Here is a 25,473-nt window from a genome sequence, read left to right on the forward strand (position 1 = left end):
AGAAAGGAATATGTTTCTGGATAATCCAGTGAATTAAATGCCTGACTGCTGAATCACACTAATTCAAGACTAACAAAAATCCAATACTGCAGTAAAGCAGTCCTCCTCATTCCTCTGCAACACTGCCCACGCTGGCCTAAAGCAGACCAAGATGCTGAAGGGATGGACAGCAAAGTATATATAGTATGACAAATTGATATCAGCCAACCCTGACCTCAGGCATTTGGAGGGAGGGGTGATCTGGATAGCATCCTCAATTACAGGAACAAAATGTCTTTGGACTGTTAGTCGGAGAAAATAAGACATTGGCAGATTAATTGAAAATAATATTAGCTGCAGCCCTTAAAGCAAGCACAAATGTTAAGTTTTGGCTAAACTAGCAAATAATCGTGATAGTAAAAGCAACAAAAATATGTAGGAGGTACCCAGTACAGCAAAACATGACGGCTGAACAAATGAATATCACCCACTCTTACCTGGAAGCCTCATTTACAACACTGTCTTTTTATTATACTTGCACAAAGTCAGTTGAGACATGATGCTGGTGCTTTATTTAAAGGGATGTGAAGTAGGTATGGTTGCAGTACATGTTAGCTGAAGCCAGAGACAACTCAATGGATCAGAATATTTCCCATCTGGACACTTTTGAGATATCCAGCAACGTCAACTTCACAGCTTAGTTTACTCTCCTTGGATTGAAAAAAACAAAAAACAAAAAAAAAAAACAGAAAAAATAAAATAAGGAAAAAGAAGCGCAGACTACCATAAAGGAGAGATTTTAGAAGCACTAAAAGGTGTTTCAAAGTGTTAGTGTTACAGTTTTTGCTTAATCTAAATACCAATAAGTCTGCAGGTAATGAAACAAACGTTCAGAGAGTATATCTCAAAGATGCGTGTGATCCAGTAGGCCAACACAGCCATAGCATGCCTTAAATATACTTAATATCAGTGCAGTATTAAACTAAGAACAGTTTACCTGATATCCCATCTGGGTTCTCCCACACACAAACGTACACACGACAACCCTTGGTACAGTACAATTACTCACTCACACGGAGCACAGAATCCATACGATCACGACAAACATGGAGACAGCCGAGAGGTAACATGAGCGAACCTGAAAACGCAGGAGACTGCGTCCTGCACAGGGGAAAAGGCTTGGATATCGAACTGTTAAGAAGATGTTTTTTATGCTAAACCGTCTCCCAGCTGGTTAAAAACATTCTTAAGTACTGGAAATGTATTGCTACACAGTGTTACTCCTTTGAGTACATATATTTATATATAGTACATCATTTATAAATGGATATTAAGCTCAGTTTGAGGATATAGCTATAATTTGTGATTCTTTGCGCTATGAATTGCAGATGAGACGTGAAATATTTACAGATGCCGGTGTCAGTGCAGTTTCGGGAATGAGAAGTCGGTCGTCAGTCCTCGGGGAGGGGCAGATATTAAAATAGTGATGGTGAAGAGTCCAGACTGTGTCTTCTGACAGCTTTCACAGGAGAGAAGAGCAGCACAGAGCAGCGGATTCACCCGCTCAGGAGGTGAACAGCGAGTACAATGAAAGCTCTCACTCATTTCACACACACACACACACACACACACACACACACACACAAAAAAACTCCCGATCAGCATCTATAAATGAGATGTAACATCTGTTTGCATTGATTTGCTTTGGATCCATCAGGAAAATGAAAGGTAACTGATCAATAAGACCAGTCCCCCCCCCCCTTTTTGAACAGATAATATGAGTGAATAAAACAATACAGGATTCCTCATTTTTCTTTCCAACCTCCCAAACGCATCAGCTGGCCCGTCGTTTCCCGTTGGTGTCGGCTGCGTTTACAGGTCAGAGGTCAGGGAAGCGACTGGGATCTTCTTTGTATTCATCTGGGATGAAGAAAATAGACTCTTCAAACTCGTCGTAGCGGAATTCCTGAAATGTGACAGTTGCTGTGATGGTGGGGAAGACGGGGATGTCTGCGAGGGAGCAAACAACAGAGGAAAACATGTTATTTTTGTGATCGCTCCCCTCGAGCTCACCCACTCACAGGAACGCAGCGGCAAGTCGACACACGTACCGAGTTTGACTGGGAAGCCGGGCGGAAGTTTCATCTGAACAAACTCTCGCAGTTTGTTGAAGTGCTTGAACGGGGCTATGACCTCCAACACGTTTAGCAACCTGCAGGCAGAGGACAATTAGTCAGCAGCTTTCTTTCACAGTCTTCACTTTGCCAGCTTTCCCCGTTAGGTACAGACAACCTCTGAGAATCTGAATGGGAACAAAAGGAAGATTACGCTGCCTTCTTGAATAGATTTAAGGGTTTTATGATAAAAAAAAAGAAACGATTAGAGAGAAGTCACTGAACAAGAGCAAGTCTACCGCCATGCCTGCAGCCCTGTGGGTCTGTTTTTAGACACAGTGGGGCTTTGAGCTTCATCCCTTCATACTCACAATGAAAATGCTAACATGCTGATGTCACACAGGCATAATGTTTACCATCTTAGTTTAGTGTGGTAGCAAGCTGACATTTGGTAATATCACTAACCACAAAGTACCAGCTGAGGCTGATGGGAATGCTACCAGCGCTTAAACGTCATAAACTGAAGTATTTGACACATGAAAATGAGCTGATGGTGGCGCTACATGAAAACTCAGGGATCACCAGGTCGCTGGGACACATCCTGTGGGGACCATGCATCAAATAGTTCTGGAGAATGTCAGTGGTGGAGCGACAGATGAGTGGCGCTAGAAAAACGTGTAGCAGAAATGTTACTAATCTCTCAGACTTATCTTCTGACCCCTCGCTGGGTCCCCACCCCCGGGTTGGAAAACGCTGGAATGAATGAATCATTTGTATCCTGACATACAGCAGCTCTGACAAAAGCTTTCCTCGGGGTCCAGACTAACACTGGTTTTCCATCATACCAAAGTAAATTACACCCAGTCTACATCCCAGTTGTGTAAGATGGTTAGAATGAAAACTATACTGGGTCTGAGACTAAAAAACATCGGTCCAGTGACTCCGAGACGATGCGATCTTCTACAAAATAGAATTTCTCCATAATCACCAGTCTCTTTTTGGCGATTAGAGACGTTAAAGTGAACATTTTCGGAGTAGCGAGTACATAATTTTAACATTACAAAGCACAGAATGCAAAGGGGGAAAACAAAATCAAATTAAAAAATCATTAGCTATTGTAAAGGGCGGGGTTTTATTGCTGGCTCCATTAAGGCTCATTCAGTGGAGGAGATAAAGCAATTTACTACATTAAGTCCCAGTAATATTTTACAGCACTGCCTGTAACCCATTACAGGCAAAAACAATCCTACCTCCTCTTCTACTTAGCTAACATGCCTCTCCATTACACGATCACATGACCGCTCTGGGCTGCATAAAATCAAAACTCTTTCTTCTCGAGAATGGCCAGTAAGACTTCAAGTAAACCTAAAGTGTTGTGATTTATCATCTCTTCATATCTTGACACAGTGTTACCATCAGACAGCACAGGTTTGTTTTCCATCTGCAAAATGTCCTGCGTGGTACATATACGTACTGCACTGTATTTGAAAATGTTACCTGAAGGACACGTTTAACCGAAAACAAACACCACAAGCTAGCAGCTGCATGAAGTAAAGCAAGCGTGCATGGGAAATGAGAGAGAAATAAGCCGAAACATCAGTGGCTCACCCACAAAATCAAAGGAACTCTTGTGCCTCCCTGGCCCAAATATCTGATCTGAATCATTTCATCTCCACGCTCCCATTTTTTCTAAAAGCCCAAGTGTATCCACGTGTATTCATTCAGGATCAATCTGCGCAGAAAGCTTTGTAAATAGATCTAAGGAGGAAGGGATGCACTTACGACTCGATGCCTAGAGGGAAATCCTGGCTCATGGCTACAGTGGCTTTGAAGTTCTTCTTGCTTTCCTTACAAACAAGCTCTCGCCCAAGATGAGGTGGCCTGAAGGTGGGAAGACGCACAAACACACAAGACGTCACTTTTATTTATTTTTTTTTACAATCCACGATGGCTCACATGCATTTCAAACTGGGATCCTCTTGCTTTTATTTCTAATTCCGACACAGATGGATGAAAGGTAAGAAGATGTGAGCTTCTTACTTTCCGTGCTCTGCAGTGATGTACTCTTCCCAGGAAATGGTGTTGGGCGCTGGAGCTGTGAGGGACTGTCTTCTCGCAGGCTGGGCACAAGAAAATATCAGTCAGTGGCATATTCACCATCCTCAGGGAGCTGTTACCATTTACCACCGGCAGACAAAGCCAGAGCGCCGCATTCTGTCTCCCTCACCTCAAAGTTTTGTTCGCTGATGCTGCCTCCTTTACTCAAGCTCTCCATGATGGCTTTGTTCCTCAAGATGTCCTCCTCACTTAGGTGTTCTCGCCGTTTCCGTGACTCCAGCACCAGACCGTTCACTGAATAGAAGTCGGCCAGGAAGTTTCCAACCCTCTCCTGCGCAGAAAAACAAGCAGATGTTTCACCTTGAGATTTCCAGCACGACTGCTGATTGCTTAAAATGTGGCGCAGCCTGAAGGTGAGACAAGTCTTCAGGAGGCAAAACATTGAAATTCTCATTGCCACCTGCGACATGTGATGGGACTTTGCAAGTAGACAATGATCCCTTTTAAGGGGTCAGAGGGTAAAACCACTGACCTAAACCAGCAGGCCTCATTCCCATTATTTGTTTGGGAGACATGGATTTGCAGAGGTTAACATACTGAGAGTGTGGCTGTAAAACCATCTGTGATAAACAATGAGATGCCTTTATGACAGTCTTTCAGCTTCAGCAGTTTTAGTCACGGTTTGTCCCATGACGCTTACCGTCTTATCCTCTCTGAACAGCCAGCCAATCTGACTACGAGAGAAAGTGATGGACTTGGTGGACAGAGTTGCAGAGTAGACGTCACTGCTCATCAGAATATCCACCTCTTCTTCCGTCTCCATCTCTGACTCCTTGGGGGCAAGACAGTGACGGTTAGGCGGTGCTACTCGTACCAAACGGCTGATGCCACAATGCGTGACAGGTCACGCCACTCGCTCCCTCACTGGCTCACCTCGTGGTGTATTCTTTGGTACACTTTTGCTTCATTGTCCAGAACCACAAAGGACTGGGAGGGCTCAGCATCGCCGTTGAAAATGAAGCTGAGATCTCCGCGCTGACACTTCATGTCGGTGAAGTCTATGAGAGTGGTGTCAAGTCTAAATCAAGAGAGAGGAGAGGGAGCGTGTGATGACTGTTACGTCCTACTTTTAAGATCTAAAACAAGTCCTCGACCTGGATATCGGCCATTTGCTGCTTTTAAACACACAGTGAATTGGACTCTCTCATAGGTGCAGCTTTAATCTACTATACTTAATAATAGTATTTGACATTTCACCTGATATTAATTCCCTGCTTGTAGATTTTACAAGCATCAGATGGAAGCATCCGGGACAACAAAGGCACTGAAATACAAAGGAGAGTGTGAATAAACTCAAATGTGGCTGGTGAATAAGCATTTCACACTTTAGTTTTGCACTGACAGAGAATAAGGCATATAAGCAACTTTTTTTTTTTTTTTTTTTGGTGTGAAATATGAAAACTCACCCCAGCTCTGAAAGTCCCAATGCAGCTCCAGATAAAAGTCTCCAAGCTGCAGAGAAGACACAAAAGCATTCAGCAAATACTAATACAACCGTGACTTCGTGGGTCAGAGGCAAAGTACAGCACAGTGAAGATGTCCCATTATGCATTTCAGCAATTAATATGCATCCTCAAGGACGGGCAGTCGGCATTTATGCAAATGAAAGCCCGCAGAGATTTTGAAAATACAATGCAGTCAAAGTTCAGTGATGCAGGATGACAGCAGCTGCAGACTCGAGTTTGGTGTGGATCTGTGGAAGTGAGGCCAGTGTGATTCTCACCTCCCTGAGAGCTTTCAGTAATTTGGGCCTCTTATCCTCCACGCTCTCTCGGGATTGCTGCTTTAACTTCCGCAGTATTGCTGTGACTGAGGATAAACAAGAAAACAACTTGGTTACAAGACACACAAAAGTCCATCTGGACAATGCCTGGTGCAGCCAAAGTTTTGAAGTGTGAGGTCATATTTCTTACACTCCCTTTCAATGTAGCCACTCTCACAAGCACAACTTTCATGTCACAAGGAATCTAAAATAACAAAAGGTTTAAGCGGTGTACATCTTTACAATATTGTAAGCTCTCCTTGAGGTATTGGCCTCAAAAGCGCTCAGTCCGTCATGCTCGGCATGTTACTGATGGAGAGATGAGTGTTAACCATAAGCTCCCAGCCAGGTTCTTTCCCTTTTCCTATCCCACAGCACCGAGCCAGAGACCTTCCAGCTCCAAGCCACAAGTCTAAACCATGTTTGTGAGAGATGCAGTTAAGAGTAGGGCGCGTTTTCATTATCAGTTAATCTGCTGATAAGTGTTTTGATTAATTGCTTAATTGCTTTTTCTATAAAATGTCAGAAAACATTGAACCGTCCATCAAATTTTGAGTCCTAGGTGACATCAACAAACGTCTTGCTTCGCCTGATGAGAACGATGCAAAAAAACTCTAAAATATTCAGTTTACAACGATATAAAACAAAAGAAAAGCAGCAAAATCTCACAGAGAAGCCGGAACCAGAGAAATTTGACATTTTTGATGAATCTAATAATTGCTGATTGACTACTAGATGAAATGCTGCAGCTCTTGTAAAGTGCACTGTCAGATTTTTATGGTGCTAATGCGACACTTAACACATCACAGGAAACATCACTACTCTGCTACAACTGATGCCTGTATCCTTTTTCATACTGCGTATATTTTCACATGCATCAGCTGAACTGGCTGTTTTGTGAAGTGCGGCTCTCTCTCTCTCAAACAAACTGAGCAGCCACTTAACAGTACAGGATGGACCACCACAAATCAACGAACCTCAGTTATCCTGACCGGGGGGGGTTTAAGAATGGACGTAACTGAGGAGAGAAGTGCTGATGAGGCACTTGCTGCAGCTCGTCACTGCACACGCAGACAACCAGTAGGCGAGCTGCTGACGCAATACGCAATGTGCACATGTGGAAAAGTGAAAGATGATGACTGATGATGAGACTGCAGTGTTTCTTGAAAAACTGTAACCTACACATTTGATATTAAACACACATTATCCTCCATGTGTCCCTCTCACTAAATGTTAGCAAGCTGTATGCTGCATGTTATTTAACCTAGGATCTAAATCTAAATAAAGCCGTGCCTTCCTTTGCATGCCCTTGCTGATGGTGTGAATGTGTACCCCCCCCCCCCCCCCCCCCGCTTTCCCTTCACCCTTTAGAATGATAGATTAAGATTTAGATTTTATTGTCCCAGAGGGATATCTGCTTCCACAGCCAGTTCAACACTGAAATGCACAGACACAAGACAGACTGGGACGCTGCAGCAGAGCATGCGCTGAGAGGAAACGATTACTGTGACCTTCTCTAAGCGAGACTCCGGTCCCCAGTCCCAAGCCAGCCTGCCACAGCAGGCACGGAGAGTCGGGACGCATACTAACAAGGTTGAGGGTCATTTCTCAAACTGCTGGGCCTCAACCTCCATCACAGGCTGTATAAGAAGCAGACGCTGATAATTCCCTGATAGGTTATCTGTACATACAGTCAACTAGCAATAACAGAAATATGTCAGCTCAGCTTTGTCACAAAAATGGAGCTACACGATTAAGCATTCAGTGCCTTTACGAGACGCTTAGCCTGGCCTTCATCTTCCTTTTATCCTTAGTTAAGTATAGAAAATTGACACCACACCATGAAAAAAGGACAGAGCAGTGAATTCATCCCAAAGGCATTAGCTGGTGCCTTTCACATGTCATTTGACTCATTTTCACTGGATGTCAGATCTAAAAGCAGGGGCATCGTTAAGCAGGGGAGTGACCACGCTGTAAGCTCAGGGCTTCCTAAAACTAAGCCGTCATTCAGGCTGTGTTCCAGCCCATCTGGATGACGAGCGCTCAGAGAAAATCCTCACCTTTAGCTTTTTAGCTGGACCGACCGGATAGCAGTTGCCGCCTTCAAACAATTAAATGACTCGAGTGCTCACACATATGCCCCAACCTCCAACAGTATTTAGCCCCTGCTGTCTTTTTCCCAATTTTCAAAAAAACAAAGATGATGAAATTACAATTTGTCATCGAAGTACACAGTATTAACCTTAATATGGAAGTAATACTGTTCGGGGTTTATCAGTTCAAAATGAAAAACTAATATGTCGTAATTGTTTCTTCTGCCATCTTGACTTGTTCTCTGCAACTTGACCAGAATTCAACTGTGGGCAATACAGCAAATTTGTCCCCCATGACAGCAGACTCTCCAAAAACACTTCAAACCGTACACACTGCCAGGAAATGTTTCAGCAAAGCGCGCACTCCAGAAACGTAATTTACAATGTGATTTTGTATTGTATTTTATTCACTATGAGAGAGAATAAACTACTAATTTCCTTTTTCAGAAGGAAAATATATTAATCATGCAGTTGGCAGTTGCAAAAAGCACAGCAGTTCAACCAAATATGATAATTGCTGAACAGACTACAACCATCAAGCTGACATTTACCAATATACTGCTACAATATTAGCATTCATGCGGGAAGCCATTCCAGATGTCAGACTGACGAACTGACAAACAGTGACTAAAGCTGACACGGGCGTGAAGCCATTAGAATTTTACAAACCCGTCAGACAGAGGCAGCATTCAACCTAAATGTTGTAACAGTGAGTGTATGATTGCAGGTGCGCCATGGACGTGACCACAAACACATCCACACACGAACGTTTGAGGAGCAGACAGCTATTCAGAGCAGCGCTGATGTAACTTACTCATCTGCCTGTCGCCGTAGCTGATGGCTTCTGCTAGAGGGCTCCATCCCTGTGCATTCTTTATCTTTACAGGAGCATTATGGGCCAGCAGCAGGAGAGCACATTCTGGATGAAAAACAAATTATCAGAGACAATGTGATGACATCTACATTACTGTCAATTCTGTGTACTGTCACCACATGTTGATTTGAGCAGCAATGCCAACTACAAAAGGTAAATATCAATATTTTAATATTAATAGAGGGTATATTGAAGATGGCAACATTTAAACTGACTATTAATCTTTAAGTAATGACACACTTAAGATCATTCATTAAGGTCAGTATCAACAATAGTACTACTATTTCTGTGCTGGAAGAGGCAGTGCAGCCTAACTACTATATTATCCCAACACTGCAGAGGTCAAAAAAGACATGCTGAGTGCAGCAGGAGCATGGAGGCTACTCCAAAAAAGGAAGAACTGAAGTGCTTTAAAAGGGGCCTTTAATGAGGATGTCAAGTACTCTTTAATAAATCCACATTATGACAGATGCAAAGCCAGATTTTGTGTAATTTTCTAGGCTCAAACTGAGGCCGGTAGATTACCTTCTGAGAAGCTTTTTGTTAATTTTGGTTAATCCTGTGTGTGACAATAGGCTGTTAAGATTAACAAAAAACGAGTTCAATACATGTTATTACTGTCAGCTTTACCTTTGTGGCCCAGCATCACAGCCAGGTGGAGAGGTGTATTTCCTGAAAGAGAGCCATGTCAGGTGATCAATCATTCCACATTATGATCAGTTTTACAATGCATCTGGACAAATGACTTAAAGATCAGGTCGTAGCAGAAAGCTTACCGTGTACATCCTTCTGGGAGATGCTGTGGGTCCTGATGAGAGAGGAGAGCCGCCGTACGTCTCCCTTGAAGACGCACTCGTGAACAGGGAACTCTAAGTCCTCACTTGTCAGGATTATTGGGTTCTTGTTGTTATCATTCACAACAGTGCCAATAGAGGAAGAATTGCCGTTAATGTTGTTAGCATTGAGCTGCTGTTGCTGCTGCAGTACCGAGGTTTTGACTGATTTCTGAAAAGCCTTGTTGGACTTGAAATGGTTAGTGGTGCCGTTAGAGATAGTCCCGTTTGAGGTCTCGTCGTACGTGTCCATTATCTCGTCATTTTTGTTTGGTTTGTTGTGGTCCTTTCGCATGGTGCGTATCTTTTCACCTGTCATGATGACTACCGTTACCGTTTTTTACAAGGCTAACTAACTTACTTACAGGCTGCCGAAGATGTGGCATAAATCTGTGAGACCGTCAGCACGAATAATATCCGCAGATATGCTTTCAAATGAGCTTCTTAGCAATTTAAGTCAGCGGCGACGCTTTCTTGTAGCTGGCTGCTCTCTATTCAAATAACGTTACACCTGCTTCCCAGCTCCAAAGCAAACATTAGCGTTAGCTCCCAGCAAACGTTAGCTAGCTAGCCCACAATAAAAAAATGAATATGGAGGGTGCGGCGATGAAAACAGAAAATAATGCTCAACATAACCAAACACACGCGCACTAAATCAACATACGGATGTGAATGAGAACAAAGATGAAACGACTACATCGTTGTCTTTTCTACCGCCTCTTGGATATAGGTTTTAAAACGGTATCGATTCAGTTTGCTTTGCGGCAAAATTCAAGCTGACGGGAAGGTACAAAAACCCAGCTGAGCTAACATCTCTGCTAGCTGGGTGCGAGCAGTAAATCCCGCGAGACTCTCCTACAACCCAGTTTGAACGCGAGTTTGTGCAGTTACGTCATATTCATGGGACACACTTTTACTTCATCGCAAGCAAGTAGCCAGCTAGCTAACAAGCTGCGTTGTTTACAAGAATGGCAACCTCTAAGAAGGGGAAGAAAGTTGTGAACCAAGAGGAACTCCGTCGTTTGATGAGAGAAAAACAAAGGCAAACAACAGACAAGAAGCGAGTCGAGTCTCCTTTTGCGAAATACAACAGTCTCGGGCATCTCAGTTGCGTCCTGTGCAGCGTGCAGGTGAAGTCCGAACTACTATGGCCAACTCATGTTCTCGGAAAACAGCACAAAGAGAAAGTTGCCGAGTTGAAGGGCGGAAAGAGTCAACCAGTACCACAACAGAGTGAGCCAGTCAAAAGGAAAGCACCGGAGAACGAGGATGTCAACGGGAAAAAGGCGAAACCTTCGTCGGATGCAGGCCAGTCTGCGTCAGGGCTGCCAGGAGATTTCTTCGAGAAACCCCGCGACAAGAATGCTGTTTCTGCTCAAAAGTCTGCTGGCCTGAGTCTGTTGGCTGGAGTTTATGATGAGGACGATGATGAAGCTGATACCGAAGAGGCAGGTCAGGCAGGATCCACAAAACCCCCTCCTGAAAAGGCAGAAGTTGCAGGACTACCAAGTGATTTCTTTGACAGCTCCATCCCATCCACACCCACCATCTCCCATTCTGGATCCATCCTCAAAGCAGATGTGCAGGAGAAAAGTGCAGAAAAGAAAGATAACACAGCCGAGGCACTGCCGGAGGGCTTCTTCGACGATCCCGTAAGGGATGCCAAAGTGCGCAACGTCGACGCACCCAAAGATCAAATGGACAAGGAGTGGGAAGAGTTTCAGAAGGAGATCCGACAGGTGAACACAAAATCGGAGGCCATCGTCGCTGAGGACGACGAGGAAGGCCGCCTTGAGCGTCAGATTGACGAAATTGATGAGCAAATTGAGTGTTACAAGAGGGTGGAAGTCCTAAGAGACAAGCGGGATGTGGTGAAGAGCAAGCTTCTTCCCAGAAAGGACGAACGTATGGAGACAGATGCCAGCAACGAGGAAGAGGAGGATGAAGAGGAGCTGCTGGGGCTCTTGTCCCGGGACTGGAGGGCTAAAGGGGCTCTGGCCTAAGTTTCTCCAGGGCACATAACTGTAAGACAGACGCCATGTGTGACAGACCTGTTTTTTCCAGAATGCTGATAAAACTGGTCTTGGAAAGGGATTATTTTTGTCTGTCGGCATCCAACAATTGTAAATATGTTTGTGGACCTTTGTGTATTTTGTACGTTTCAGACTGGATTAAATGGGATTCAGTAATGCGCAACATTCTTGTCAAACACTGTTTAGTGCCACTTAAGTTTCTCAGTTCATGATGTAAAACACCAGATGGACCAAAACTCAAACCTTTAATTGTGTGTTTATTCATTGGTGCTCACACAAAAACACATTCATAAAATCCCCAATGTACAGTAGCAGCATGGATCCAAAAATCTATTTCATGATGGCCAAAGCTGTTACAGTTTGAGCTCAACTAACCATTGTCCTGCAAAAACAAGTAGTTGACTATGTTAAGTTTATAAATAATTGGTTCATGTTACATTATAAGCAACATGCAAAGCACAAGAGAATTATTTAAAAAATGTACAATGTTAAGATTAAGACTTAAATCTTACCAGCTCGACTCCCCCTCACGAGATAATCCGAGAATACATTTAAACCATTTTTACAGAATACAACAATGTTCGAGTATGACAAATCTGTTATGTAAATACACCCTTATTAGGCCCATAAAAATGGAATAAAATGAATCAAGTAGAGAGTGATGTCAGTGCTTCTTATACTACCTGTTACGCATTGTGAGCTAGGTGTGCCTTCTGACTACTGCAACTTTAAACAAGCAATATCTAATATTTTGTTTGTTATTGCTACATATGCCTCATGAGTGACCACTTCAAAGTTCTCTCTGAAAGATTCAAAGTGTTCATAGCCCTTCGAAACTCGTAGAACTCAAAACTGCAAAAACACAGATAAATGTACAGATGGATTAAACACACGATTTCAATCAAAAAAAGTAGCAATAAACAGGAGATAAATGAAGGAAAAAAACACAAAGAAATCTGAAACTGTTTAGCTTAGAAGTGAAAAATCCTCACTCTGGTGCTCAATTATGTGTTTCAATTAAGTTAGGAATCTAAAAAAAAAACAACCAAAAGACACAAAAAATCTGTTTCTAGTAGTCATTTGTAAACATTCACTGAATTCTATCTCAGGTTCTATAAATAAGGTTCAGGTGAGTTGTACCAGGTGTTTGTGTTGATGGGAGGGGAAAGCTAAATACACAGAAACCTTACATCAAGATGGTTGGCGGGGAAAAAGAGGGTACAAGAAAACAGCAAGAACTGAAGGTGGAAAACTGGACTCAGAATAATTCACAACTTATTTCCAGGGTTTTCTTCATATTAGCTGTGGGATTTGATAACGTAAGAGCTGAATATTCTGCAAACAGGTACTCAAATGGATTAACTTTGAAATTTAAGATCATGTTTTGTGGAAGAGGTTCTGTTGATGGGGGGAGGAGGGGGGGGGGGGGAGTAGGGGGCATGCCAGCGCCACTGTTCCACAATCAGTATGATAAATATTCAGTTCACAAAAGTGCAGCAATTACAGAAGAGGGTGGGGATCCCCGAACCCCCAGACCCCGCTGGGTATTCCAATACTGTTCAGTGCTGTCAGTGATGGTGTGCTCACAAACCCACAGCAGCTCTCAGCTCCACCAGTGAGTACCTCTGGTCCCCGTCACTGTCAAAACACTCCATGGTACGAGCACTAGGAGTTGACGATCCAAATACTTTACTCAGGCAGAGGTGGGTCAGTCCGAGTGAATTACATCCAATGCCCTCCCGTTGAAAGATGTCTTCTAAGTCTACGAAAGACACAGTTTTAGGGTTAGGTTTAGATAAGGGCGGTTAGGGTTAGGGTTCAGAAACGGGCAAAGACAGGCTTGTCTATGAGAGCACAGCAAAAGTTAAAGTATCCAACAGGTTGTTCAACATTTTGGGGAATACACACATTTGCTTTCTTGCCGAGAAATTGATGCCGCTCCTGTTTCTGTTTGTTAAAACATGAAGCTACAACTGAGCTGCTGGCTTAGCATAAAGTCTTGAAATGGGGGAAACAGCTAGCCTGGCTCTGTGCAGAGTGCAAAAAAAAAAAAAAAATCAATCCTCCTACCAGCAGCTCTAAAGCTCACTAATGAACACATCTCATTTTTTTTTTATTAACGGTGTTATGTGCCAAGCACTTTTTGGCTTGAAGCTTGAATCACTATCTTCTTGAAGTCTTGTCATCAGTGTGACATTGCCAGGCAGCCAGTGGAGATTTAACATACCACAGCCTTATTTTTACTGCACAGAGACGTGAAAGTGGGATGGATATGGATCTCCACAAGAAAGCAAATACGTGCATTTCTCTAAATGTCGCGCTATCCCTTTAACGAATGATGAGCTATTAAACTTTGGAGTATTAATGTGCACCTTTCAGAGAATGGACACCAGGCAGGAACACAGTCCTCGGGCACCTTGTCTCAGCATTTCTCTTGGAGCGATTTGGAGTTAAGAAACGTGGACGTCTGCTCGTCTCAGGCTCTGTCAGTGGTGTGGACATCTCTGTGTTAAAAAGGAGAAAAAGATATTAAAATGCAACATAAGGGAAAGAAAACCACTGCAGTGAACTGCTTTATCCAACAAAGCACCTTTTATATCCCCAAGTGTTGCTTTGGTTGTAGTAGCTTCATTCACCGCCTCAGCTGCTGGACTTTCACTGGTGACTGGCAGTTGAGCTGCAGCGTCGTTGTCTTTTGACTGCAAAGCAGATGGAAGATGAAATGTAAGATGCAGTACATTGTGGAGAGATTGGGAATAGTTCGCTAAAAATAACAGATAGTTAAAAATAGGTAAAAGTAGTGGACAATGCTTAACATAGAAAGGCAAAAGTAATGAATAGACATTAAATAGTTAGCTAAAATTAATTGATAAATGGTTAAAATAGAGATCAAAAAGTACTGGATGAACAGCTGAAATGGAAAAACAAAGTAATGGATAATGGTGAAAACAGTTAGCTCAAAGTAGGCTGATGACAAAGCTGCAAAGGCTCAACCTTCACAAAGCAGAAATTAAGTGTGAAGCTTCATATTACTCACATTTTGCTTTGACCCATTCTCTAATAACAACACCCTCTGATGAAGATCTGCAACCGTGGAGAGGAGGATGTGGATCTGTTTATCAGCCTGCGTGTGGTGCAGCCCCTCCGTCTGGTTCGCCTCACTCACAGCTTTTCTCAGGTCTGTTATGTCCTATGACAAAAAAAAATAAAGATAAATAAATCCCGGGAAAGCAACCTGCAGTTTACTGTTAGATGAAGACTCACAGTCATCTGGTTTCTAACACAAAAGCATGGAGGGAAAATCAGTTGGGAATTAAAAGAATGGACAATCGCATGTGTGATCAGGTTAACTGTATAAAAATATGTAAAACAGTGTGATTATTTGCTGAGCCTCTTTTCCCATCCCCCCACAAAAGAAAAAGAAAAAAGAGTGAAGAAAATATTCTGCAGTTGTCTTTGACCTACTTTTACTCAGCAAACTAAAGCATCTAAGCTCCCAAAATAGATTGCTACTTGTTTCATGTATTATGTATTATGTATCCATCGACGCATGTATCCAAGCAGTGACGGGACCTTCTTAACCCGGCGACTCTTTCAACGTAAGCCTGACAAGAACTGCGAAAACATCCAGGCATGTCGGGTAAACAAACAAACAAATTAATCTGGCAGTGGCAAAGTTCACAGCGGCTTCTGGTTTGGATTCCTGCCACAGTTAAGCAGATCGACCGACATTTCATCAACAGAATCATCTTGGCCGTATGGAAGTAGATGTGAGGCAAATATGCAAAAGCACCACTGCAGCTCAGAACTGAGAAGGAGTCCATCAGACACCAAGGTATTCAGCTAATTCACTTAAACACAATGCACTGTAAACCAGTTTGATGTAAACACCAATCTGCACAAATTCTACATATATATGATAATGGATGAAAAAAGCGGCCTTAGGCAATACTTGCAGTGAGTGCAGAGATGTACATTAAAAAAAAAGACAAGCTGTCACGCAAAATAAGTGAAATCCAGCTTTGACTCCGACTCATGAAAAAACCATCAGCTTTTGCTCAAGTGAAATACGAGAGCTTGCGGCCCAATTATATTTACAGCACGAAGGAGCACGGCTTCAGATTCGTCTGTGCTGTTTGTTAGCTGCCAAAGTATGGACATTCAGTGGTCTAACATACAGCTCCCATCGGTTCAAAGAACATCTATCATTGCTAGTCACAACTGTTGATTTATTCTGAAATATAAATGGACCATCAAGTGTACACAAACTTGACATAAAATGTTAAATATGCAACAGTTTCTCTGTAAGACCTGACAAAATAAAAGATGAAAATGAAGCCAACAGATAAAAACGCTTATAAAAACAAAAGATCTAAACAAAAGAAGATGAAACTTGTGCAAGCGAAAGCCTACACATGGGGTTCAAAGTAAGCACGGAGATGCGTATTTGGAGCCCTGGAGGAGGTGTTCAGGTTTGCAAGCCTTAATGTCGTATATAATCTGAACAATTTACCAGCTGTCAAATAAGAAACTATTATATTTCATTTCACTATTTCACTGGCTTGAATTTACCGTTGTCTTCTTCAAGTCATCGTCTTTCTTCTGATTTTCGAGAGCAGCCTGCATAGTCTTCACATCGTGCTGAACACTTGTTAGCGTGCTGCCGATTGTCGCAACACTCTGGAAAAGAAAAAAAAAACAAAACTCTGCAAGGTCAGATATGAAAATAGTACATTTTCGAGCAAAAGTTAGAAAGCCATAAATGTCTCTTTTTGCTCCATTTTGTTCTGCCATCACCTTTTGAAGCTCTTCGACTGTCGTGGGAAGACTGATTAAATCAGCGGCTGATTTCAAGTTGGCCTTTAAATGGTTTACTGCAGAGTCCAGCAAGCTGATCTGCAGGGGTGAAATGACACAAGACGTTTAGTTGCATCTCTTAGACAGAATTAATCTATTTAGCCACTTCAATTTTCATTTCAGTTCAATGAACTCAAACTGTTGTGCAGCAATCGCAGCACAAAGTAGGTATGAAACTTTTCTCTAATATGAAAATTGAATTGTTGGTTTCTTTGTAGATAAAAGAGCTTGGTCTGTACCAGCTCTATATGGAAAGTGTCCTGAGACAACTTCTGTTGTGATTTGGCGCTATACAAATAAAATTGAATTGAATTGAAAATACTACATGTGAAATTGAAACCCATGTTTAGTTGTCAGACACAGTAAATCAATGTATTACCAGCTCTGAGTCTCATGTTGCCATTTTAAAGAGTCAAATTACATGCTCAAACTACTCCACGGAAAACCCAGAGAAAAGTGTACGCTTGCTCAGCTAGTATTGCTGGAAGGCAAGGAGACTGGATTTACTGCATTACTGCAGCATGTGGAAAAACGTACTGTTTACGCTTTTACTTTTGATTCTTGGCTTGCACAGCATTATATTAGCATGTAAAGTCAATGTCAAGAAAAAAAAAAAGTCTATGTTTACTACTACTGTTGAAATCATTTCTATTCTTTGTATCACTGTATGGTATTATGTACTCAACAAGGATTCTCAGGTGCAAGGTATCAAAAGTGCATGTACAGTTATCTGTAAACTGACCTTTCTGTTCATTTCTGTTAGGTTTGACCAGAGCTTGCTCAACCCCTTGTCCCCGTTTTCAATGTCGTCAAGCTTTCTCTCTTTGTTTTTCAGCTCCTCACTGAGCTTTGGTATTTCACTCGATGACACCTTCTGGCTGGATTCCACTGTTAAGAAAACAGTTTGTTAACAGCGGCGGTAAAGACCAAAGAATGCGTGACTGTGTAACTGGGATACAGCTGGTTTATATTTACAAAAGGCAGTGAGCTTTTAAAGGCCGTCACAAGGTAACTGTGTGTGGGTGTGTGTGACAGTTAGCCTTACTGCTGTGCAGCTTTTCTTTCAGCGCGTCTAGATCTTCTTTCAGAGCAATCTGCATCCATATGAGTCCAGCACAAGCCATAACGCAGGCGGCTAGTATGATGAACAGGAACAAGGGGTAGCACACATTGCAGCACTGCGTGTAGCTTCTTCTGTAGCGACAAGAAACATGAGAATGTTGGACATTATAACTGCACGGCCTCTTTCATAATTAATAAAGGAGATATTTTCAGACGACTGCATGCTGTGTCCTGAGAATTATGAGGAGTACTGATAAATACTGGTGCTTGAAAATATGGGCTGCTGCATATTATATCATCACATCGTAGTCATGCTGAATGTAGTATCGATTATTTCTAATTTGGCTGCTCTCAGGCTTCTGAAAAAAGCCTGCACAGACTTCTTGGTGTGCAAGATGTATCATGTTCGCATATGAGCTCAGATGTAGAGAAAGCAGATTGATGTGGCAATAGTACTTCATTTTTCTTTCTTTGAATGCCTGCATAGACTATAATATAATGCTGATGGTGATGTACTCCATGGCAAAGGTAAATGGGACTCTTTTGGTCTCAGAGCACATGTTGTTGAATAACTCAAGATTTCAGCTTTTTCCGTTGCAATTTTTCAGTTTATGTGATTGAAATAGTGTGCACTCTTGTTCCAAGGTGGTGGCCACTTAATAATCTACAGCATTGTGATGGTAGTAAAACAACGTGTAAAGAAAAAACAGTTAAACATTAATCTAAATTTTTAAAAAGCACACATATTACAAAATACTGAAATCACACAGGTGATGTGAAGTGAGACCATCAACCTTCGCATTTCTCTGGTTTTATTTGATATCGGGCATTATTGCTTTACATTGTATTTGGAAATTTAATAACATTTCTATGTAGCAAGCTACTATTGACTGAGCAAACACACACCCATGTTATATCTTGCACCACGACACCACGCAATTAAACAGATCACTCACTTCCCAAAGTTAGCTCCGCTGCTCAGGTTGTTGAACTCGTCGTCGTCCGAGCTCGAGTCGGACTCTGAGTCCGGCGGCTCGGTCCGGAGAAGTCGGTGACCGGACCCCTTTTTGGTCTTCTTTCTCTTGCTGTCCCCGAGCCCGATCAAGGCATTCAACTCCTTCCTTTTCTTCATCTTCTTCTGGGGGGTCAGCGAACCCGCCGAGCCCGATTTAAACCCGACTAAATCCAAAGTTTTGTCCAGTTTGGTGGATGTTGTCGTTTATGTAGCGGCTAAGCTAATTCAATGTCCTCTTGCTAGCTTGAATTTCAACCACGCAAGGTTGCTAGTGGACATTAACACATCGGATGTTGCCAGTCGCCTTGTTGACTTGCACCTAACACACAAAAATGTTCAACAGCTGATCGACGGTACGTTACTCTCGCCGAAAAAAGCTTATCTTAAACAACTTTTTCTCTTAGCCGTCGGCTGTACACATAGCATATATTAGCTAAATCGGCTAGCATCTGACAGCTTGCTAACGGTAGCTAACAAGAGCTTGCTATCGTTAGTGTGCTATCACATCGTTTCAGCGAGGTTTGAAAATACCCGCCCCGACGTTTTAGAAGCACCGAAAAAAGTATTTGATTAAAAAAAAATAAAACCTATCTGTTATAAAATCAAAATATTCGGCACTATGTTTCCAGCGATACGTCCTGCTGTCTGTATTGTTTGGGCAGGGCGTCCCAGTAACCTCGCAGCTGATTGGTGCAAAGAGCAGCTAACTTCCTCTGTTCTGTCAGGAAGCGACACCGAGCACAACACCACCCGCCACCGTCAGGCAGTGGACGTCGCTGCGGCACAAAGTCATGAACGATGTAAACTAAGTAAGTAGAATTAGCAAGAGCAGAACGTGAGATGGCGAACTGAAAAACATGTTAGATTTAAGTATCTAATGACAACGCGAGGGGCTGCCGGCGTGCAAAAAATGCTAAATATGTGGCTAAGTTGCCATGACAGTTGTCCATTTGCTAGTTTTAGTTGTATTTTCTGACTTCAAAGTCTATTTAACTGAGACCTACTTTCCCGTCTTTTCCTCATCTGAGTGTGTTTAGTATTTTGCACTAAGCTTTTATTCTGCTCATTAAAATAACCTCAGCAAGTTGTGTGTTTTTTTTTTGTTTTTTTTAATAATAGTCTAAGTTCAAGGTCCAGTGAAATAATCCAAATGAAAAGCAGGCCATCTTTATTGTTAAATATTTTCACTTTTTTCTGTTGTGATTTGATTTCTGAACATCCTTTTGATTATTTTATATGGGATTTAGCATACCTATTCCTTATTGTGTTATATCCTGACATTGGATTATGTCCTTAATGATTCCTGCAACATTGCCAGCCCCATCAAATCCATGTGTACAATGGCTGAAACTTTTTTTTTTTTTTAATCGGCCAATCTGTGGATTATTTGTCAGTTGATAGTGAAAAATGTTTGTTAGATGTTCAGTTTACAGTGTTTTAAACCAGAGAAAAGAAGCAAATCCTAGCCTTTGAGAGCGAATGTTTGCCATTTTTCATCAATAAATGACCCTAAGGATGAATCAGTTATTAAAATTCAGTTGAATTGATTTTTTTAATCAATTGTCTAAACATTTATTTGACTACATGGCTCTTATTTCCACATTTGCAACTTGTATATTGTTATATGTACGTGTCATCCTATCCCTCAGGCCTTTGTCATCTTCGTGTCACTGTGTTTTGCTGTTTACATAACATTTCCAAGAGTGAGGATTTAATTTTTTGTTTCAATTCGCCTCTTCCAGCAGGGGTCCGCCAGAAATCCAGCTGACCTGGGGCGCTATTGGGCTGACCCAGCAAGACGCATGGGCTGAGAGGAGGCAGGGTCGCTGCAGACTGGCCTTTAGCTCTTTTTCACTGAAAACGGACTCCCACTGGTCTGCTTCTGGCTTTGAGAAAAATGTTCCTTTATGTGCCTGGACCCCCATACTACCACAGTACAATGCTAATAATAATGACCTGAATGAAAATCGCCACACTGGACCAATTTACTAACACACAAAGGAACTGAGATGCTCCTCAGTATCTCAGTATGAGTTTTGTTATTGAGTTGCAAGAGATGAGGCCTACTGCTGATGCTTTATTATCCTCAGAAAAGAATTTCTCAAGGCAATGCTTGTCAGTTCACAATAATAGCATGATGCCACCCACACAAATACAAAGCTAATGCCATTATAGCTTAGTCGGACTGATGTGCCTGCCCTGTTATTTAAGTGCATTAAACTGGGAGGCAGCTACTGTATTGTTTTGAATGCATTTACTGTGAATCCAGCAGTGTCATGTAGGTAGCAGAGCAAAATTCAATCAGTGGCTCGTCTCCACGAAGAACACCCGGTGGGGGGACAAGCATCACGCTGAGGGCCTGCGCAGACCCCCGCCAGCGCGAGGCTGCAAATCAAAGCACCAGAGGTGTTTCATCTCTTCGCTGTTGTCTCCGTTTTTCATCCAGGGTTAAAACTAAAAGGATGACACTTCAACTTATGACTCCTCACATCTACAGCCAGGTAGGGAGCATCAGGCATTAGAAGCCCACAATTCTGATTAGTACAAAACACTTGTTTTCACACTTTGTTCACAGCAGGATTTCTCATATTCTCACCAGGAGTGATTCTCGCAACTGTCGGGCAGGGAGCTGCCTTGGGTGCTGAGAGAGAATGTAAATAGTGGTGGCATGATAGGAAATACTGAATAGAATTGACTGCTAATTGACGGCTTTCATCTGACATGGCAGACTGTGTGAATACAGATTATCATCAGTTGGAGGCAGGGCTGCTGTTAGAATACCAATTTCTCTCACCAGGCGTTTTTTTTCTTCCTCCCCGTTTATTTAGAATCTCTCAACCATTATGTTGGATGACTCAACTAGCAGACATGAAAATTTCATCATAAAATACATGCTGGCAGGCAGATGAGATGGGACCCACATAGTATTTACAACTGTGACGCATGCTTGAACTTCTACACTTCTGTCTCCGACAGCAGCCGTCGGATGCAAACGCATAATTAAGAATAACGCACAAGTTTAGTTCAGATTTGATTGTTTGTTGGTGATATTTATTCCTTCATACTTTGAGGAATAGTGACCTACATGAGCATCCAGTTGTTTCCCAAATATTTTAGAACCGTTTGGTTCTGTCCTGTTTTGTGCAGAGGGCTGAAGTCATGGTGTCACGTCGGGGTTAGCCTCCATTTCGCTAGCTTCTGTAGCTCAGCGCTAACTCTCATTCAACCTTTCTGTTGTTTACATCAGCAGTTGGTGGAAGAAATTGATTTTAGGTTAAATATTTACTTGTATCATCATAACTCAGTTTCGTCTGTATTGTTAAACGCTCTGTTCTGGAGTGATTTTTTTTTACTTATATTGAATAAGTAATGATTTTTCAAAAACCTAGCATCTTTATTTAAACATGTGAAGCGAGCCACGTGACTCTCTGCTACGGTGGGATTTTTAGCTGGTGTGGGATTTTCAGCTGGTGTGGGATTTTCAATGAGGTTTTCTTACTTCTGGGACAGATCCCAAAGGTTCTGGTTTCACTTCAGCTCTCTGCTGGTCGGAGAAGCAGTTGACCAATCAGAGCCTTGTAGGCGGGGTTAAAAATGGCGACGTAGCTGAGCTTGACGCGGATGTGTTGTGAACCAGCTTACAGAAACAAGTCTTTAATCAACATGTTTTGGACACATTTAGAAAAAGGTGATGTCACATACTTCCGAGCACCAATCAGGATTCAGCAATATTGGAATCAAAATGTGATGACAGTTTGAGGGTTGCCTGGCAACTGTTCAGTCTAGTCTGATCAAACCACACCCACACAGCGATGATGGAGCAGATAGTTTTCAAGTGCACTTTTCCCCCAAACCTTAACTTTAAGTGTTAATTATGAATATTTAATATTATAGAAAAATATTTAAGATTTGAAGCCAAGTTTTCAGGGGCTTCAATACCACAGTGAGAATAAGGATGCACTGCTTCAATTAATATGTGTTTGTTATGTGATAAATATTTATTTCAAATATGAGTGAATTATTTAGACCGCTCAAACTTTATTCTGTGTGATGTCTCCAGCGGCTTTGGTGTGGGCAGCGATATATCAGCAGCATATCCAGAACATGATACGTCTGCTGCTGACACCAGAGCTGTGACATGAGAGCAGAGTGAGCCAAAGAAAAAAAAAAAAAAAAAAGCTTGTCAGAGCTAAGAGTGATCTGTAGCATTTGAGTGACCCCGTCCCACATGTCTGGTGTCAGTCAGCATCTGATAGTGTACAAATGGGAATCAGCAGGGGGCAATGTTGACACATCAAACAATCCCAGACATGCTGCATGGAGGCAACACTTGTGTCAAGGACAGGGGAGCATAGAATCACAGGCTCGGCTCTGTCTAATGCCTGCAATGCAAATATTTTTTCATGTTGATCATTTCTGTGCTGTAGCATCGACTGCAGTAACCTGCGATCGTAAAGGGCATCCATGTTTCACGCACTGCCAACGTTCGCCATGCACACACACACACACACACACACACACACACACACACACACACACACACACACACAGTCAGCTTCGTTTAGGCAGCAAAATGCATTTGAGATCATGTAATCATTAATAATGGACGCGATTGTAACATTTGCCATTGTGAGTAGCCTGGAAATATTTTCAGTGCGAAAGCAAAGACGAGAGGGGAGATGACAGTTTGACGACTATTTGCAGCTTTCATTGTAACTCCCTCTGTGTAGGAGTGTCAGTTAAATGCCTTAAAAGTAAGAAGAGCATGTAGAGGACAGGAACATCGTGATTTAGCGATTAATTCTCTGTCTTCTGCCAGAAATCAGACTGTGGCGACACTTAACTGCAGAGGCCGCCACTGCAGTGATACAGCAAAGGTCTGATATCATCTGAAATGGATAAAAGGGAATAGATTAATATATTAAGCAAATGAAAGGGGTGAGAGATGGGAAAAAATCAGACGGGGAGGGCGTTCCTTGATTGAAATTGTGTGGAAAGTTCAAACCGTATGCGCAGCAAATTCAAGAGCCGTCGCAGTTAATTGTTTATCGTAAATCTTGTAAATCGTAAACACGTTTATGTAAATCAACGTGGAAGCTCAGTGCTGTTAATAAAGCAGTTGTACTGATTGGTCTCCCATAATGCAGCTGAGTATAACGCGGAAATATCAGACATTTTAAATTCAATGAGATTTAAGGATTGCTTTCACAGACACACAGCCAAAGTTCTCTTTTTTACTATATTAGACCAGGATTAGTTTAATCCTTTCCTGTGAAATAGGCCCTTCATTTTCCTGGTAATGTCTTCAGTGCACAAGGTATCTTCTTCTTCTGGTTTTCTTTTATTTGCAGAGGAGACGGGGGAAAAGAAAAGAGGAGGAGACAATTCAAATCCACATAATCACTTTTTTTTTTCCTTCCATCTTTGGAAATGGTTTCAAGCAAGTTTACTGATTTGCACCATAGTCAGGAGATTGCAGAAGAAGAAGAAAAAAGGCATCAGAAGAAGAATAAAAGGCAAACAGGAAGAAGAGGAGAAACAGTTGACATGTAAAGGAAATCAGAAAATGGGGGCGAGAGGGGGCGTAGAGCATGGGGGGGGGATTCATTGAAGTTTGGCCGATTTGATTAAAAACTGTTTATGTGAGTGATTAAAGCATGACAGAAGGGTAATTGATTTTATTGATGGCAGCATATGTGCAGACTGATGCTGAGAGGAGACAAGAACAATGCTAATTTTCCACATTTTTAATAAGGTTGGACTGGATTATGCAGCTCTTGTACCTGTTTTTCCAAGAAACCCCTCCGAGTGCACGGTGGGGGTAAATTGTGGTAAACAGAAATACTGCTCTGGCCTAGTTTTCTCTCACACAGCGGCTATTCTATTAAGTACATCCAGCTTGCAGCAGACCGGGCTCCCTTTACTGCAGCTCGTCTGTGGCATGGGCTGATGGGTTTTGTGCTGTGAAATGCAGCCATATGCGTTTGCCGTAGCTGCTGTTATCAGAGGTAGACATTCAGAATTTGTGCTTCTTTTAGTTTTATGACACCGCTCGACGTGTGATGGTCGCATCGCTTCTGATGTTTCTGTTCCTCTTTCGAGAATTTTCCACAAAATCTACCATTAGCGGCTTACATCTGTCTGTTTCACACAGAGTGAGTGGTTTGAAAGAAAACATCTCTAAGGCAAATACAGAGGGAGTCATTTTTTTTCCTCAAAGACAGGGAGTGAAATGTGACATCCTACCGCGCACTGTAATTTTTAACTTGTATTGGCAGTTACATAAACTGGATTTCTGTGTGTGTGTGTGTGTGTGTGTGTGTGTGTGTGCGGCTGCAGTCCTCTTGAGTACAGCTATCCAACAGAGTTTAACATTGACAGTAAATGTGACAGTTTAAGTGTTGGAGGAAGTACTCGGCTCTTTCGCTAAAAGTAGCAGTACCAGAGTGTAGAAATACTCTGTTACAAGTAAATGTCCTGCATTCAAAGTGTTACCTGAGGACACAAGCATTAGCATCAAAAAATACTTAAAGTACCACAAGTGACACTACTCGTTATGCAGCTTGACCCCTTTCAGAATAAAGTATATCGTGTAATTGTGCTACAATTATCGATGCATTCATGTGTCAGCGTCGCTTTAATGTTACAGCTGTAAAGGCGAGGCTTATTTTAACTACTGGAAATACGGCTGGATAGCTTCATCTGTCGTAATACACAGTAATTCATTTACTAA

The 25,473-nt window shown here is 42.1% G+C and overlaps 3 protein-coding genes across 3 annotated transcripts; 1 reads left to right on the forward strand and 2 right to left on the reverse strand.

Annotated features, from left to right (window-relative positions):
- Positions 1-474: 474 nt before the first annotated feature.
- Positions 475-10,607, reverse strand: LOC139339066 (ankyrin repeat domain-containing protein 13C-like). The gene is made up of 13 exons (XM_070974505.1): positions 9,717-10,607; positions 9,571-9,612; positions 8,881-8,985; positions 5,935-6,020; positions 5,618-5,663; positions 5,409-5,475; positions 5,085-5,229; positions 4,852-4,983; positions 4,321-4,482; positions 4,134-4,213; positions 3,876-3,974; positions 2,091-2,191; positions 475-1,989 (listed from the first exon to the last, which is right to left on the reverse strand). The coding sequence occupies exons 1-13, from the start codon at positions 10,090-10,092 to the stop codon at positions 1,859-1,861; spliced, it is 1,572 nt and encodes a 523-aa protein (XP_070830606.1). The 5' UTR covers positions 10,093-10,607; the 3' UTR covers positions 475-1,858.
- A 63-nt stretch (positions 10,608-10,670) lies between these two features.
- On the forward strand, positions 10,671-12,079 carry znf830 (zinc finger protein 830). The gene has a single exon (XM_070974507.1). The coding sequence runs from the start codon at positions 10,742-10,744 to the stop codon at positions 11,774-11,776; it is 1,035 nt and encodes a 344-aa protein (XP_070830608.1). The 5' UTR covers positions 10,671-10,741; the 3' UTR covers positions 11,777-12,079.
- On the reverse strand, positions 12,044-19,413 carry efcab14 (EF-hand calcium binding domain 14). Its single transcript, XM_070974506.1, has 9 exons — positions 18,682-19,413; positions 17,709-17,857; positions 17,406-17,551; positions 16,604-16,702; positions 16,379-16,486; positions 14,844-14,996; positions 14,397-14,505; positions 14,179-14,310; positions 12,044-13,568 (listed from the first exon to the last, which is right to left on the reverse strand). The coding sequence occupies exons 1-9, from the start codon at positions 18,855-18,857 to the stop codon at positions 13,390-13,392; spliced, it is 1,251 nt and encodes a 416-aa protein (XP_070830607.1). The 5' UTR covers positions 18,858-19,413; the 3' UTR covers positions 12,044-13,389.
- Between the last annotated feature and the right edge of the window lie 6,060 nt (positions 19,414-25,473).

Source organism: Chaetodon trifascialis, chromosome 11, assembly GCF_039877785.1.
Source record: "Chaetodon trifascialis isolate fChaTrf1 chromosome 11, fChaTrf1.hap1, whole genome shotgun sequence".
Taxonomy (NCBI): Eukaryota; Metazoa; Chordata; class Actinopteri; order Chaetodontiformes; family Chaetodontidae; genus Chaetodon; species Chaetodon trifascialis.